Consider the following 14,858-nt stretch of genomic DNA (forward strand, 5'->3'; position numbering starts at 1 on the left):
GCCTTTTCCCACGAGTGGAGTGAAGCGGAGGAGAAGGAAGCATCGCATCCGCCTCCGATCCGGCGATGGCGAGGGCGCCGCCGCCGCTGTCGTCGTTGCCGCCGCCGCCGCGCCGGCCCACGGTGGTGCTGCTTCTGGGGCTGGCCCTCGCCTTCTGCCTCGCCGTCCTCTCCATCCAGTCCTCATTCTTCACCGCTCCGAGTGAGAGCGCTCTCCCGAAAACCTAGCTTTCGTTCCCCTTCGTTGTGTGGGATTGATGGGGAGGGATGGATTCTCTTGCAGGGCTGGCGAGTAGGCTGGATCTGGACTCCGACGAGGTCCGCGCGCTCTCGGGCTTCCAGTCCCGCGTCCAGCAGTGCGTGGTGCGTGACCCCGGCTTGCTCTGTGCTCTCTTGAATTCAAATAATTGTCCTGCCATGGAAGCCTTGATTGTTTTTAACTAAGCACATTTCTGCTTTGAAGAGATCAATTTGAGTTCACAGTAATTGTGGATTGTGTCATAGTGAAGGGCAGGGGCAGTGAATTAGCTACTAGTGTTATACTGTTATGGTCTACCCGTGTGTCGTGTCCGCTGAAACAACCATGAATTGTTCATCCATGCATGGTGTCTTTGCAATCAGTCAATCGTGGGATCACATTATTCATCAAATTGCTGGTTCTTATTTGTTACGTTTAGTTCTTGTTTGTTATGCATGAATTTGGTCGGAGAAAGGATGCGATTTATAGGACACCATTCCATAATGAACAATGAGGCAATCTGCAAAATGGTCATCTAGAATCTATGTGAAACTCAGTTTCAGTTTTAGACCTTCTCAAGTATTATAAGTTACAGATTTGCAGCATTTTCCTTTGATCAGCAGTAGAAGTTTCATTTACATGTTCTTTACTCTCTTGCTTCTTTTCTAGCTTGCTTCTGAAATCTCAACTTTATTTAGGCAAGAAGGGGACTTGGCCTCACAGCAGATATTATTGATCATTGCAAGCTAGTCCTTAGATTTCCTAAAGGAACCAACAGCACTTGGGTAAGTATTCCCTGTCATGTTCACATGCAGTTACTTCTGTTAACGGATTTGTGTCCTTCAACAAAGGTCCACTCAAGATATCACTTCTCTTGACTTATGCAGTACAACACTCAGTTCAAATATTTTGAACCACTAGAATACAACTATGATGTCTGTGAAACTATCCTTCTGTGGGAACAGGTTAGTACATGGTTTATGAATTATGAAATAGCGTGTTTATTAGAATATATACTTATGTGTTAATGCTAATATGATGCCAGTACCGTAACATGACGACTGTGTTGACAAGGGAGTACTTAGATGTGCGACCTGATGGGTGGTTGGATTATGCAGCCAAAAGGATTGCACAGCTGTAAGTTTGATACTTGTTGCACATTTGCACTATTCTTCGTAACGAAGTGATATTAATCCGCATACTGGTTAATGTGCTTTAAAAAATATGCAGCGGTGCTGACAAATGCTACAATCGTACTTTGTGCGAAGAGCTTCTTAGTGTTTTACTCCCTGCTAAGCCTCCTTTTCATCCTCGCCAGTTTGCAACATGTGCTGTTGTTGGTAACTCAGGGGATCTCTTGAAAACAGAGTTTGGACAAGAGATTGATGCACATGATGCTGTGTTCCGAGATAATGAAGCACCTGTTAATAAGGTAATCTCATTGAGTTCTTCATATGTATCTAAGCTAACACTTCATATGTATCTAAGCTAACTTATGTGAATGGCCTATTTTAGTGTGTTCTTGTTGACCCCGTAGGCAGCTAAGCTCCTCCTGTTAAGTTATTACTCCATTCTCTCTTCTTAATGCCTACCCTGAACCCCTTGCCATCTTATTAGCTTCTTGTTATTTTAGGTGTCTTCTATCCTAACTCCGGACATCTAAAAATTATATTTTCTTCTAAAGTTGGCACAGATTGACACTCGTTTACTAATTTTGCTCTTATTTTATCTTTGGCCTGCAGAAGTATGCAAAATATGTTGGGTTGAAAAGGGACTTTCGACTGGTTGTCAGGGGTGCTGCTCGAAACATGGCGCCAATACTAAAGGGCTCCTGTAATGCTGTAATCCTGGTTTCTTCCAGATAACTTCAATCCTGATAGTGTTTTAATTTACTTTTTCATAAATGAGAGAAAATATAATATTCGTATTGGTGTTCTCTATTATCCTCGAACTATTAGAAAGCACATGGCAATGTCGTTCATTTCTGGTTTTCGCAACTTGGAAGATGCCTTGTTAAGCTTGCAGAGACAATTAGTATTGTGCATCACTTGAGGACTAATATATTATTCCATACAAGGACATTTGTGTAATAACACCAGATAACTTTTATTTGTAGCTTAACTAGTTCTTATAGGAATTTATTATACTTCACTTAAGTTGCTCTCTTCTAATAAATTTTAGATGCATGAGATCACTTTTTATAGTAGTCACCACTAGATGAGCTTTTAAACAGGAGTCTAACTGTCCTGCTTTTGTTGCAGCTGATGAGGTTCTTATTATAAAAAGTTTGACGCACAAAGAAATCAATGCGGTGATAAAGGTAAAAGGTTATATGATCACATTTTTCTTTCGTCCAGCTGAGCATGTTGTACAATTCACTATCTGTCTCTTCTTGAATCATACTAATGTGAAGCATGAATTTCATGCTGTTGTGATTTTCTTCTTGTTACTATGGTTTTTGGGGACTGAAATCATTCACACTGAATACTTGGCAATTGTTTTAACTGGCAGGAACTTCCAAACCCAGTTTATCTTTTTCAAGGCATAGTCTTGAGAAGAGGTGCTAAAGGGACTGGTATGAAGTCAATAGAATTGGCCCTTTCCATGTGTGATATTATCGACATGTATGGATTCACAGTTGACCCTAACTACACAGAATGGTAAGTCAATGCATGGATGTGTTATATGTAGATATCCATGGTACTATTGTTCTCTATGATTTTTGTGCAAGGATGTTTTATGCCCACTTCATTGTTTCAGGACAAGGTACTTCTCACCCCCAAGGAAAGGACACAATCCACTGCAAGGGCGGGCTTATTATCAACTTCTGGAGTGCCTTGGAGTAAGCCTCCAGGCTCTCGCCCATGTTTTCGTCTGATTTGTCTATATGAAGTTGTCTTGTCTAATTGCTGTTTCCTGTATGTAGGTAATTCGAATCCATTCCCCCATGAGAGCAAAGAGGGTAGAAGATTGGTCGGATATACCTAGCAGGGAAGAGATCAGAACAGCGCATGCTGCGGCTTTTCGTTTAAAAAGGCATGAAACTGGTCAATCTGATCAAATGGGGCCATTTAGCAACTGCAAGGTATGGGGAACAGTTGACCCAGATTACGGACCTGTATCAGGAACTCCAGACATGAGCGAAACACGAAAGAGCTCAAACTACAAGAAGTGGGAGGTACTCCCATTCGACAGCTTACGAATGGAGGCTCAGGAACACCATGTCCAGATGGGCGGCGTATCTCTGTACAAGATGGATGGAAACAAGCTAGATGATCTTGTTTGTGTGAGACATGAACGTTCATCTAGTTAAGTCAGCACTTAATCTTTGCCTGGAGATGGCATCTTGACCCTGTGGTAATCTTCAGAGGCATATCTACTTGTCAGTTGTAAGATCACAAGAGGCAAAGGATTGAGGCTATTCTTTAGGGTTTCTCATTCCCCTGACAGAAAATATTCTTTTATTGGTTTCTTAGCGACTTTGTAGGGATATTTGCTTAATCAGTCGGAAGAATGTTCCGCTATGGGTACAGCTGTAACGATTTTGGTGCCACTTGCAACATGTACTAGCCATCACGCAATTCTGAACTGCAGTTTTGTTGTTGAGCTAGTAACCTACACCCTGAATTGTAGTACTATAGTTTTTGTTGTTGACACATGTTTTCATTTCACAATGCCATATAAGTGAAAGTCATGTTTGTTTTGTTATTGACAAATATATTTCACAATACGGCATTTAACGATGCCATATGTTGCTGAGCTAGCTACCTCCCCTTCAAGTTCCAGTTTTTGCTGCCAGCAAATATATTCTGTTGTGGTCTTGTGGACTTAACTTTTCAACTTGATAGAACGTGATATAAGTTTGCCTAATCCGACCTTGAAAATATTAAGTGCAGTAGCATTTAGGGAAAAAAAAGTTGAAAACCATGAAGCTTGTTTCAAATTAGCCAGGTTCTCCATAAAAATTTGACAAGGCTCAAAGATAACTACTTTCAGAAACGTGAGCGCAGGGCAAATCTGGCAGGTCAGCACTTAAAACTACAGAACGGTGAGGTTTGCACACAACGGCAAAAAAAAAAAAGAAAAAGAAAAAAGAGCAGCAGCTAGATTTCGTGCGAATTTACATGATTTTTTTAAAATTTGTGGGTTGCTGAGAGCAAATCTTTTATGAAAACAATTTAACGAACAGAGCGACTGTTCAAACATCCTGTTTAACAGGAGGTAGAAAGCGATGAGTTTGGCTTTCTCGCACAGTAGGAAAATTTTGCTGTATCAATCATATTTATCACGATTATGATTGCTATTATGTCACCAAATCCATTATTTATACCGGTAAAAACTTGTCCCTGATTTTTTTCCCTTTTTACATAGATGAAGCAGAACAAATCGGCATCCTAAGGTAATACCTCGGGCTGAGCCCTTTTATCAAACCAATACATCAAATTTGTCATTCCGATTTTCTGGAGGTGATTTATGCAATGCTGAGGATGACAACATGACGTTGCTTTTGGTCACCTGCCCATGCCTGGCAATGGCAATCCTGTAATCCGTGTAACATGAATCAGTTGTGAGCAAACAGACAGTTGAACTAAGATAATCATTTGGAGCTAATAAATGGACGTAACCCATATCCATATTTGTTTAACTAAACATAATTGTTGGCAGCGTCTCTTGCTTGGATGTAAAAAAAAAATGAAATTCCCGTTTCTACATAAATGGCATTTTCTCAAATGTGAGAGTCAACCAATAACTAACCCTTAACCTAACTAGAACTAAATGACTAAATTACAAGGTAAGACAGCCACGGTTGAGTGCATAAATTATCCTTCCGTCTAGAAGCAATGCATACTAAAACTACATATATCGCAATAATTATCTTTCAGTTGAAAATGTAGTACCTTTGATGGAGAAGAATGGGAATGTGCAGGCCTTCTTTCGGAACCTATAACATGCTAATTTGAACCGGTTGTTGTAACACAAGGGGCAGAAGACGCAGAAGTGTTGCCACTACTTGTCGCTGCAGTAGTTGGATTGTTTTCTGTAACTCTCTCATTGCTTGATTCTGTACTGGGAATAACTTCAGAAGTGGATATTGCTGGGCCATCACTTGTTCTACCATTACTACCTCTAGTTTCCAGACGCTCCATCATCCTTGATACGGATGCAATTCCAGCATTAACTTCTCTTCTTACTTCAGAACCAAGATCTGCCACAGATGAATGACGCGAAAAAAGTCTCTCCTTCCATCCTCGAGTACTTTTTGTAATAGATTCCTTGTACCTGAATCGGACAAAAGGAGAAACAGATTTAACATAAAAGTTGATAGACAACTTTCGAAGCAACTTAAGAAAATAAAACTCCATACTTCATAGAGACAGCATTTAAGCGAGACTTCAGAGAGTCTGAGAAAGACTGAAGATCTGAAGGCCCAGCTCTGTCGTTGTTTACTGGAGTTGATTGCCCAGTGGAATGCCTCCTGATACACCAGGATCATCATATTGGTTATCATAAAAAAAAAACATAAGGACATAGTGCATGCATATAGGTGACTCAATTTACCTGTTGAAAAACCTAGGGCTAGATACAGGGGTACTATTTCCAGATGAAACAACAGCATCTTGATCAGCATCGTAGGTAAGCATCCCAGGACTTTGATTGCCTGCTTCTTCATGGGTGTTAGCATGCAGTGATAATTCACCAGTTGTGTGGACAGGACTTGATTCATTATCCACTTCCCCTTGAACGGACGATGAAGAAACTGAACCAGCAGAAGGCATGTTTGGATGCGAAGAAAAAACTAAGAACTGTGGACGACCATGAGAGCCGGAACGACCCCTGTGTCCTTCTCTTCTACCAAGGTGGTGTGACCTTCCCATTGCAGCGGCTGCTGCTAGGTGCTGTAATATACGCTCTTCAAGTTCAGCATCATTACCAACAACAGGTAACTGCAAAAGTTCATCTTGCTAATTAGGTTAACACTAGAAAATGCTTCACTAGTCAAATCAGGAGGAATATATCAAAACTCAAGTTAGTTTCATAACACATACATGCTGAACCTCAAAATCTCCAAGAGCAGGATGATGAAATATAGTTGTATTTCGAGTTTGATTGGTCCTTACATTCCTTTCACGCTCCACTGCCTCGAGCAGCTCTTGACTGACATATTAGTAGGACAGAGGTTAGTACCCTTTTACATGTTAAAATTCTGCCTGATATCTGTATAGGCAAAGAAAACATAAAGTATTTTGACGACTTGCCTGGTAGGATCCTTCAAACTGATAGGCTGCCAACACATAGGACACTGAGAACTTCTCTGACACCTATGCAAAAGGACCACCGATCATCAATATGAAAAATCTTTTTACACAGAAAAAAGAACTGATAATGGAATTTGCCATGTGAAGTCTCATTCATAATCTCTGGAGAAATCCCCTTACAAGTTACAGCTAGTTAACTACCACTGAAGTTTCACAATTCCACTATATATAAGAAGGATCTATATAAATATATAGCAAATCTTATTTACCTATACTGTAATATGAACAAAACTATGAATAATTCTATAATACAGCACCCCTTCAATTAATAAAGGAGTACATTTTCATAAAACAGCACTACATTTGCTAAAGCTATCGCAAACTGCAATCTTGAGAAAAAAATTCATAACAGGCCTCATTTATTTATTAAAAAAAGGATTCACAAAATTACATTTTAAGCATTATCATTGTATTCTATCGACACCAGCTGTTAGTCTCACAAACCTAGCCAAATTCACAATGGAACATATATGCTAGTAACTATCAAGCGGGGCCAAGTACATTGAGTATGATGGAAATAACTAAAGTTCAGTTTTGTCAAATGTTTCGAAAGATCAAATGTTGTGAAACAATCACTTGAAAATGTGATTTTGTGATGGTTTTACCAAAGGTAGTAGGGCTTTCAGAAATTTAATCTCAATAAAATTAAACAATCATGATATGCATGCATCCATAGGAATGTATGGAAATACTGAAATTAGCACATGGAAACTATACTAATAGGTAGATACTTTGATAGTTGAAAGTATTTAGGTATATTGTCTGGTCACACTGACGTTTAATGCAAACTGGAAGAAGTGTAAAAAGTTGACAGTAGGTGTATCATGGTCATCAATGCACAAATATATGGGATTAGCACCCTAGAGAGAGCAGGATATTATGTACTAGAAGTCTGGTTCATTCCTTCACTGAATTTTATAACAACTCCTCAATAGAAAAAGAACAGTTGATAGTCTACCCAAAACCTCAAGCATGCAAAGCTGACCACATGAAATCAAAACTGACCCAAATAGTTTGATATTGATATATAATGTCAACATGCTTGCAGTTGATCCAGGAACAACTCAAATAAATTCAGACAGACAAAGTACAGCGCACAGCAGAAATATAAGAATTTTTCACCAATGATATGCATAAACTGGGGTCAATATTATACCATTCAAGAATGCATTGGAGGTGGAACTCGTGTTTGCAACCAGTCAACTACATAACAAAGAAACACAGTAAAATGGTTAAAAGAATGTCATATATGAGAAAAAACATACAATTGAAGATAAGGCATCTTACTGTGGAAGGGTCACTCTCACAGAACGCCTCAAGGCAGATACTACATGCATCATCACATGCATCCTGAATCCCACCCTCAACAAAGGCTGCAGCTGATGTCAAACCCTCCATCTTGGCTTTCTCATCAGTTCCAGATGCCATTGCAACGGAATCACAACACTGATATCTAGAATATGGAGAAAAGAAGGGCTTAGAATATAAACACTTCAATTGACCAAAGTCTCAAAATGGCTTCACGATGGAAAGCAAACACATCAGTTATTCACAGCTGAGGCCAAAATGATCCCATGAAAACAAATATAGTATACACTTAAACAAACATGTTATATTGTTGAAAAAAAGAGCCTGTAAACAATGGCACAGGTGTTCAAATTCAGTTTTAACAAAGTATAGCTTTCCGAAGTTGCCAAAAAAAAAAAACTACCACAGATAAGTTGTGTAGCCAAGTAAAATGCATTGTTAAACTCATTTTCATTTGCTGTATAGTGCATACGAATTCACTGCTCGCTAGTCACCAAGTATGATCTTTTGCACTTGGGGGAGTTAGTTGAAAATGATCTTGAGATATTGTAAAACTGTAGTGCAAATCCTCCCTAATCCCTTTCAATAGTTCATTTTTTTTCAAGAACTTCTATCCCTAATGAAAACTAGATTTGCAAGATTTATGCCAATTTTCATAGGATATATACTCCGAGCAAATGAACATATTAGCCAACAAAAACTACCAGTTATGTCAAAACTCATCAAGCCAAACATGGGAAAAATAAGAAAGTTATATTCCCCATATCAGAATTCCAGAAGCCCCATAATGATTCTATCAGGTAATGCTATGTAATCATAGTCATAGTTCCAGCACAAGACCCATTTTTACTCGGTAGAGCCTCAACCAGCTCAAATTCTCTCCAATTAATACCTCCAAACCATAGCAAACGCCGACCAAATCAAACATAAACCCCAGAACAGAACAATTTGGTCTAACGAGTACCCTTCCAATCAGCGCGATTTCACACGGCACGGCTCAGGTCCCCCGGAATCACGATCCAAAGTCACGCCCAAATCAATTAACCCCCCACCCCACAATAGAACTACCTAAAATCCAAAATTCTCACACAATTCAACAAAAGCACGCAGCATACCGCGAATTCCCCTAATCGCACAACACGAACACCCCCCCAATTCTCACCACATCAAACCCCAAACCCGAACAAACACATCCCTACTTAGACCCAAGCCCAGCAACCCACACCACATCGTCTCCAATTCCCCCCCATCCAAACCCCACCCCACAACCCGAGGAATCCAACCCCGCGCCCCCCACCAAAATTGGACCCAGCTCGCCCAACCGCCCCCAGATCGCCGACGCCCCCCACACCACCCACCACCGCAACCGAACGGGAAGGATCGGGATCCGGCCTTACCAGGGGCACCGCCGCCGACGCCGACGAGGACGCCCGATCGGATCCGGCTGCGCGCGCGAGGCGATGGGGAGCACGAAACCCTAGCTAGCTAGCTAGCCTCTTCGCCTCCTCCTCCAACCTCCTCTTCTCTCTGGGTGAGGAGGCGATGGGGAAAGGAGAAGAAAGGTATCGAGACGACGAGGCGAGCAAGCGCGTGCCTCCTCTCCACTCGGCCACCACCACCCCACCCCCCAGTGGGGCCCACCCTCACCCCACCCCCCAGTGGGGCCCACCCTCACCCCAACCGAGACACCCGTCGTCACCCCGACGCCGCCCCCACCTACCCACACACCGACACGTGGGGCCACCATCAAAGCTGGTCCCACATGTCAACCGCGTAGGCTAGCTGTAGCAGAGAGAGAGTGAGACAAGCGGGTCGCCTTTTAAGTACGTTTTGACCGCTTCGCCTGCCCCGACCCGCTCTCCGGGGACCACCTGTCAGTGACCTTTTATGGTGGGGTAGGAGTAGGTGACGGTGGAGATTGCCTTTTGTGGGGGGGTAGAGGCGGTGGGGCCACGACGTCAGTGAGCGCGGTGGCGGTGAGCGCGTGCGAGGGGCGCGGCTTTCGAGAGAGGTAATAACGGCACGTCGGCCACCGTCTCCGAGGATAATGTAAAGAAAAATGGGCGCGGGAACGTGTCGCCGACACGTGGGGTCCCAGCCCGACTAACCCCGCTATTACTGTGTGCCACGTGGGCAATTACGATAAGCGAAGCAAAGCGGGGCCCATGGGCTGCTCAATGCGCAGCCCAACCTCGTCGCCGCCCATGGCGGGCCCACCAACGGTCACCGGCCCACTTCGCCCCGGCCTCTCGCTGCCATGTGGGGCCCCCCACTTCGCCTCATCCGCCGCGCCCTCGTCTTCCCTCCACTAACCTCCACCACCTCCCGCGGCGGAATCCTCTCGCTGCAGATTCCACCGCGGCCTCTCCTCCCATATAAAAACCCCACCCAGCTCGAGCTCCCGCGCTTCACCGGCGCCGCCATGCCGCTCCTCCTCCTCGCCGCCGCGCGCCCGTGCGCCCCGCTCCTCGCTCCCTCCGCCGCCGGAGCAGTAGTAGGCCGGCCGTCCACCGCCCGCCCACTGGGACGAGGGACCAGGAGAGGCGCGGGCGCGGCGGCGGCGGCTGCGGTGGCGGCGGAGAAGACGGTGGTGAAGGCGGAGGAGGAGGAGGAGGGTGGGGGAGAGTACGACGCGATCGTGGTGGGGTCGGGGATCGGGGGGATGGTGGCGGCGACGCAGCTGGCGGCGAAGGGGGCGAGGGTGCTGGTGCTGGAGAAGTACGTCATCCCCGGGGGGAGCTCCGGGTACTACCGCCGCGACGGGTTCACCTTCGACGTCGGCTCCTCCGTCATGTTCGGCTTCTCCGACAAGGTGAGGACAGTGACTGAGCACGGTTGGGTGTAGATGAGAATTGGGATGATTGCGTTGCTGCTAGTATATTCTGGGGATCTTGCGTTGGCGAATTTGGTTTTGAGTGAGTGATTGATTGCTGGGAGCACTATGTGAAGTGCGGTGTCGAGGACGGCAAGAATTGGGGAAGGGAAAGTAGGGATTGATTTGGATGTTGTTGGCTAGACGATGAGAAAGTTATTGCTTTTCAAGTGCATTTATGCCTCGTAATGCCCTGATATGAAGGTACTTTACCTGATTGGAGTGGAATGTTGCGATGATGGCGAAAATCGCAGCTACAGGTGTCCAACTTAGGAATATAGGTTGGCACTTGGCAGTGGGCATGCCTGGGTGAATGGGTGTGCAATATTGCTGTTGCTGAGAGTAATGCCATGTGTGGGTGGGACTAGTGGCCGATAATGTTTGTTTGTCTCTTGAGTGTTGATTTTATCTTAAGTATGACTTTGTGTCTGTGATCCAGGGGAACTTGAATTTGATTACACAAGCACTAGAAGCAGTTGGGCATAAGATGGAAGTTATACCGGATCCTTCTACGGTTCATTTCCACCTACCTGGTGACCTCTCAGTTCTTGTGCATAGAGAGTATGATGACTTCGTCACGGAGCTGGTTAATAAATTTCCTCATGAAAAGGAAGGAATCCTGAAATTCTATGGCACATGTTGGAAGGTACTGTGATACCATTTTCATTCTCCACTCTTATCTACAACTACTTTTTTTTTCTTTTTGGTATTTTGAATTCACTCTTTGCAAGCATATATCAAGTACAGTTGTTTTCTCATATATGAGCAGATCTTCAATTCATTAAATTCTTTGGAGCTGAAGTCCCTTGAGGAGCCTCTATATCTTTTTGGGCAATTTTTTCAAAAGCCTCTGGAATGTTTGACGCTAGGTATAAGAACCGCATCCATATATTCCTCTACAAGATTTTGTAGCTGACCCATTGTATTCCCTATGGAAAAGCTCCAGCTGAATCAAATGCAATTCCAAAAACCAATGAAAGGATGATTGAGAGGAGAACTTGATCAGTACATCATATTTACTGCTTAATCAGATTGGTTGACTTGATACAATGGAACTCATGACTTTATCTCTCTTGCAGCTTATTATCTGCCACAGAATGCTGGGGATATTGCTCGCAAGTTCATAAAAGATCAGCAGTTACTCTCCTTCATAGATGCTGAGGTGTGAGATATTTGTGAGTTTACTCACTTGTTCAATTTTTCTTTCGTCGACCATGTGATTCTCTGTTAACACCAGTTTATTCACTTTGTTTGTAGTGCTTTATTGTGAGCACAGTCAATGCCTTGCAAACACCCATGATTAATGCAAGCATGGTAAGTGGAATGCATGACTCTCAGAATTTTGCTTCTGATTCATTTAAATTTCTGTTATCTCAAGGGTGAAATAACAGGTCTTGTGCGATAGGCACTTCGGGGGAATTAACTATCCAGTTGGTGGTGTTGGTGGTATTGCTATGTCCTTGGCAGATGGGCTTGTTGACAAAGGCAGTGAAATACGCTACAAGGCTAATGTGACCAATGTAATTTTAGAAAATGGCAAAGCTGTAAGTTCATCTTACTTAGACTAAATATCTGGAGCTTTTATCGACTTGTTAGCTGAGCATTTCATTACTATAGGTTGGAGTCAGGTTATCAAATGGGAAGGAGTTCTTTGCTAAAACAGTGATATCGAATGCTACCAGATGGGATACATTTGGTAATCCTGCTTATCTATTTTTATTTGAAAAATATGCGGCTCGTTGAAATTCATTTGTTACAATATTATTTGCTGAAAGTTTCACAACCTTTGCTCAAAATTCACAACTCAGTTTTGTTCTTGAGTTATTATTTGTTAACCACTTGTACTTGTCCATAAAAATAACAATTACTTCTACTCAAAGGTAAACTCTTGAAAGTTGAAGAGCTTCCAGAAGAGGAGAAAAACTTCCAAAAGAATTATGTTAAAGCACCATCATTCCTTTCCATTCATATGGGTGTCAAAGCCTCAGTTTTGCCTGCTGATACTGATTGCCACCATTTTGTACTTGAGGTAGGTATGACTCCACTGTGGGTATCAGATATCACAGGCAATGGGTACACAATGCTAAGTTGGTACACAACAGTTTTAGTCCATAATAACTTAATTCTAATTACAATTGCCAGGATGACTGGGCTAATTTGGAGAAGCCTTATGGAAGCATATTTTTAAGTATCCCTACAGTGCTTGACCCATCCTTGGCTCCCGAAGGACACCATATACTTCATATTTTTACAACTGCAGGGATAGAGGATTGGGAAGTATGGACTGTGCTCTTGCTGTAATCTAATTTATTTCAAATTGTGAGAAACTAAGCCTTTTGTACCAATGTACTTATTTAGTTATTTATTCCTAATATCCACCACAGGGTCTGTCCAGGAAGGATTATGAGAAGAAAAAGGAGCTTGTGGCGACAGAGATAATAAAGAGGCTTGAAAAAAAGCTGTTCCCTGGTCTTCAGGATTCAATAGTCCTCAAGGAGGTAGGTTCTTATAGTTCTTCCACGTCAGGATCTAAGACTGTTCTTTTCAGATCTTGACTAATTTTTGTTTGACCTTTAAATGCTGCTATCATGCAAAAAATTGTAGTGGGATAGTTTTGATTCTAGTGCTAACACGCTTTCGACTTGTTGAACATTTGGTGTTGTCAGGTAGGCTCACCAAAAACACACCGAAGATTTCTTGCGCGAAATGATGGTACATATGGACCCATGCCACGGGGTAAACCAAAGGGATTGCTAGCAATGCCTTTCAATACTACTGTAAGTTAATATGCATTGTTGACTTGATGTCCTGAAATCTTCTTGTGCTGCAATATTGTTGGACTGAAAATTTACTGCTTATTTTACAGTCAATAGATGGCTTGTACTGTGTTGGCGACAGCTGTTTTCCTGGGCAAGGTGTAATTGCTGTGGCATTTTCAGGGATCATGTGTGCTCATCGAGTTGCAGCTGATATTGGTAAGTTCAGATTCCACTAACATCCCCCTAAAATGAACTGAGTTTGAAGGATTGGGAGCTTTATTTATGTTAGGGTCTTAGGGACTAAGAAGTAGAGAGATTTGTCTGCTGATGAACAACATAAGCTGATATTGGCAGAAAAATGACGTTTGTTTGCTGCTTTGATCCTCATCCAGGACTGGAACAAAGATCTCCTGTACTAGATGCGGGTCTTCTTGGGCTCCTCAGATGGTTGAGAACGCTTGCTTAGGATGATACGGACAAAGATTTGGTTGACCGTCGATTGATTTTACGATTACAGAAAAACACCTTCTCACACATGTCATGGTCATTGCACATTTGTTTTGGTGAGCCATACATGGATCAAGCAGCAGTTTTTGCCTCTTGGGATCTTGCTTCTGCCTGGTATATACAAGAGGTTGGATTTTCAGCTGCAGTGATCCCTGAAAAGCTGAAGCTTCCTGGAATAATTGTACAGATTTCAGTTGTTATTTGGGAGCAAAAGGCGTAAAGACTAATATGGATGCATATATGTACCTAGAGCCTTATACACATGATGTAACTTGTTGTAATCTACTAGTATCTCCTGTATGCCCATGTTGTCATGTTGACAATTGAGAGTTACAAACATGCAGCTGTACATGATGTGTAAGCCTTAACAGAACAAAGTCAGATACACCTGCAGCCTTCTGAAGATTGAGGAGCGTTCTTCCTCCTAATGTTACGAAGCAAATTAAACTAAGTAAAACCTATGTACAAGGCAAAGGCATGTACTTCTGTAATTGGCCAAAAGAAAATACGTAGTACTTTTGTAATTGGTCGAAAGATACTAATGTTGCCTGCATTTAAAAGAGAATGGAGGTATTTTAGCTAAGATTTGGATGTTTAATCCAATAAACTAGGTCTATATGAAACATACAACTCTATTCCTTTTGGTAATGTGAATTCATTGCCCTGTCATGAATCATGATACAGTTTGAAGCAAGATTCCGCAGAGAGTCAAATACTTAGCGGCGCCCGGTCACCAGCAAAAAGATGTACCACTAATCAACTTAAGGCGTCCAAAGGACCAAAGCTAACATCTAAGAATACAAGATTAGAGGCCACATCAGAATACAAGATTAGAGGCCACATCTGGGAAGTCAGACA

At 42.6% G+C, this 14,858-nt stretch overlaps 3 protein-coding genes across 3 annotated transcripts; 2 read left to right on the plus strand and 1 right to left on the minus strand.

Annotated features, from left to right (window-relative positions):
* Positions 1–3,953, plus strand: LOC4350756 (sialyltransferase-like protein 5). Its single transcript, NM_001423422.1, has 11 exons — positions 1–201; positions 283–362; positions 936–1,022; positions 1,125–1,202; positions 1,283–1,374; positions 1,468–1,669; positions 1,980–2,070; positions 2,499–2,557; positions 2,749–2,897; positions 2,998–3,079; positions 3,164–3,953. Exons 1-11 carry the CDS (start codon positions 66–68, stop codon positions 3,548–3,550), a joined length of 1,443 nt encoding a protein of 480 aa, NP_001410351.1. The 5' UTR covers positions 1–65; the 3' UTR covers positions 3,551–3,953.
* Positions 3,954–4,476: 523 nt separating this feature from the next.
* LOC9270248 (E3 ubiquitin-protein ligase RHF2A) lies at positions 4,477–9,437 on the minus strand. Its single transcript, NM_001423423.1, has 9 exons — positions 9,260–9,437; positions 7,842–8,007; positions 7,711–7,757; positions 6,495–6,557; positions 6,285–6,393; positions 5,797–6,182; positions 5,603–5,713; positions 5,136–5,517; positions 4,477–4,777 (listed from the first exon to the last, which is right to left on the minus strand). Exons 2-8 carry the CDS (start codon positions 7,980–7,982, stop codon positions 5,190–5,192), a joined length of 1,185 nt encoding a protein of 394 aa, NP_001410352.1. The 5' UTR covers positions 7,983–8,007; positions 9,260–9,437; the 3' UTR covers positions 4,477–4,777; positions 5,136–5,189.
* A 667-nt stretch (positions 9,438–10,104) lies between these two features.
* Positions 10,105–14,583, plus strand: LOC4350758 (prolycopene isomerase 1, chloroplastic). The gene is made up of 13 exons (XM_015761536.1): positions 10,105–10,674; positions 11,174–11,380; positions 11,504–11,603; positions 11,814–11,896; positions 11,992–12,048; positions 12,126–12,278; positions 12,352–12,430; positions 12,615–12,763; positions 12,877–13,011; positions 13,119–13,232; positions 13,401–13,511; positions 13,601–13,709; positions 13,886–14,583. The coding sequence occupies exons 1-13, from the start codon at positions 10,120–10,122 to the stop codon at positions 13,957–13,959; spliced, it is 1,926 nt and encodes a 641-aa protein (XP_015617022.1). The 5' UTR covers positions 10,105–10,119; the 3' UTR covers positions 13,960–14,583.
* Positions 14,584–14,858: the final 275 nt, after the last annotated feature.

Source organism: Oryza sativa, chromosome 11 (genome assembly GCF_034140825.1).
Source record: "Oryza sativa Japonica Group chromosome 11, ASM3414082v1".
NCBI classification, from domain to species: Eukaryota; Viridiplantae; Streptophyta; class Magnoliopsida; order Poales; family Poaceae; genus Oryza; species Oryza sativa.

Bases quoted from the DNA above. Each gene is read 5' to 3' on its own strand.
- LOC4350756 (NM_001423422.1), top strand. From the start codon at position 66: ATGGCGAGGGCGCCGCCGCCGCTGTCGTCGTTGCCGCCGCCGCCGCGC. The intron at 2,071-2,498 runs GTAATGCTGTAA...CTTTTGTTGCAG, and splicing joins GCCAATACTAAAGGGCTCCT to CTGATGAGGTTCTTATTATA. The intron at 2,558-2,748 runs GTAAAAGGTTAT...TTTAACTGGCAG, and splicing joins AAATCAATGCGGTGATAAAG to GAACTTCCAAACCCAGTTTA.
- LOC9270248 (NM_001423423.1), bottom strand. From the start codon at position 7,982: ATGGCATCTGGAACTGATGAGAAAGCCAAGATGGAGGGTTTGACATCA. The intron at 6,558-7,710 runs GTATAATATTGA...CCTTTTGCATAG, and splicing joins CTCCAATGCATTCTTGAATG to GTGTCAGAGAAGTTCTCAGT. The intron at 5,714-5,796 runs GTAAATTGAGTC...CTGGTGTATCAG, and splicing joins AGCCCTAGGTTTTTCAACAG to GAGGCATTCCACTGGGCAAT.
- LOC4350758 (XM_015761536.1), top strand. From the start codon at position 10,120: ATGTGGGGCCCCCCACTTCGCCTCATCCGCCGCGCCCTCGTCTTCCCT. The intron at 10,675-11,173 runs GTGAGGACAGTG...TCTGTGATCCAG, and splicing joins TGTTCGGCTTCTCCGACAAG to GGGAACTTGAATTTGATTAC. The intron at 13,012-13,118 runs GTATGGACTGTG...TATCCACCACAG, and splicing joins CAGGGATAGAGGATTGGGAA to GGTCTGTCCAGGAAGGATTA.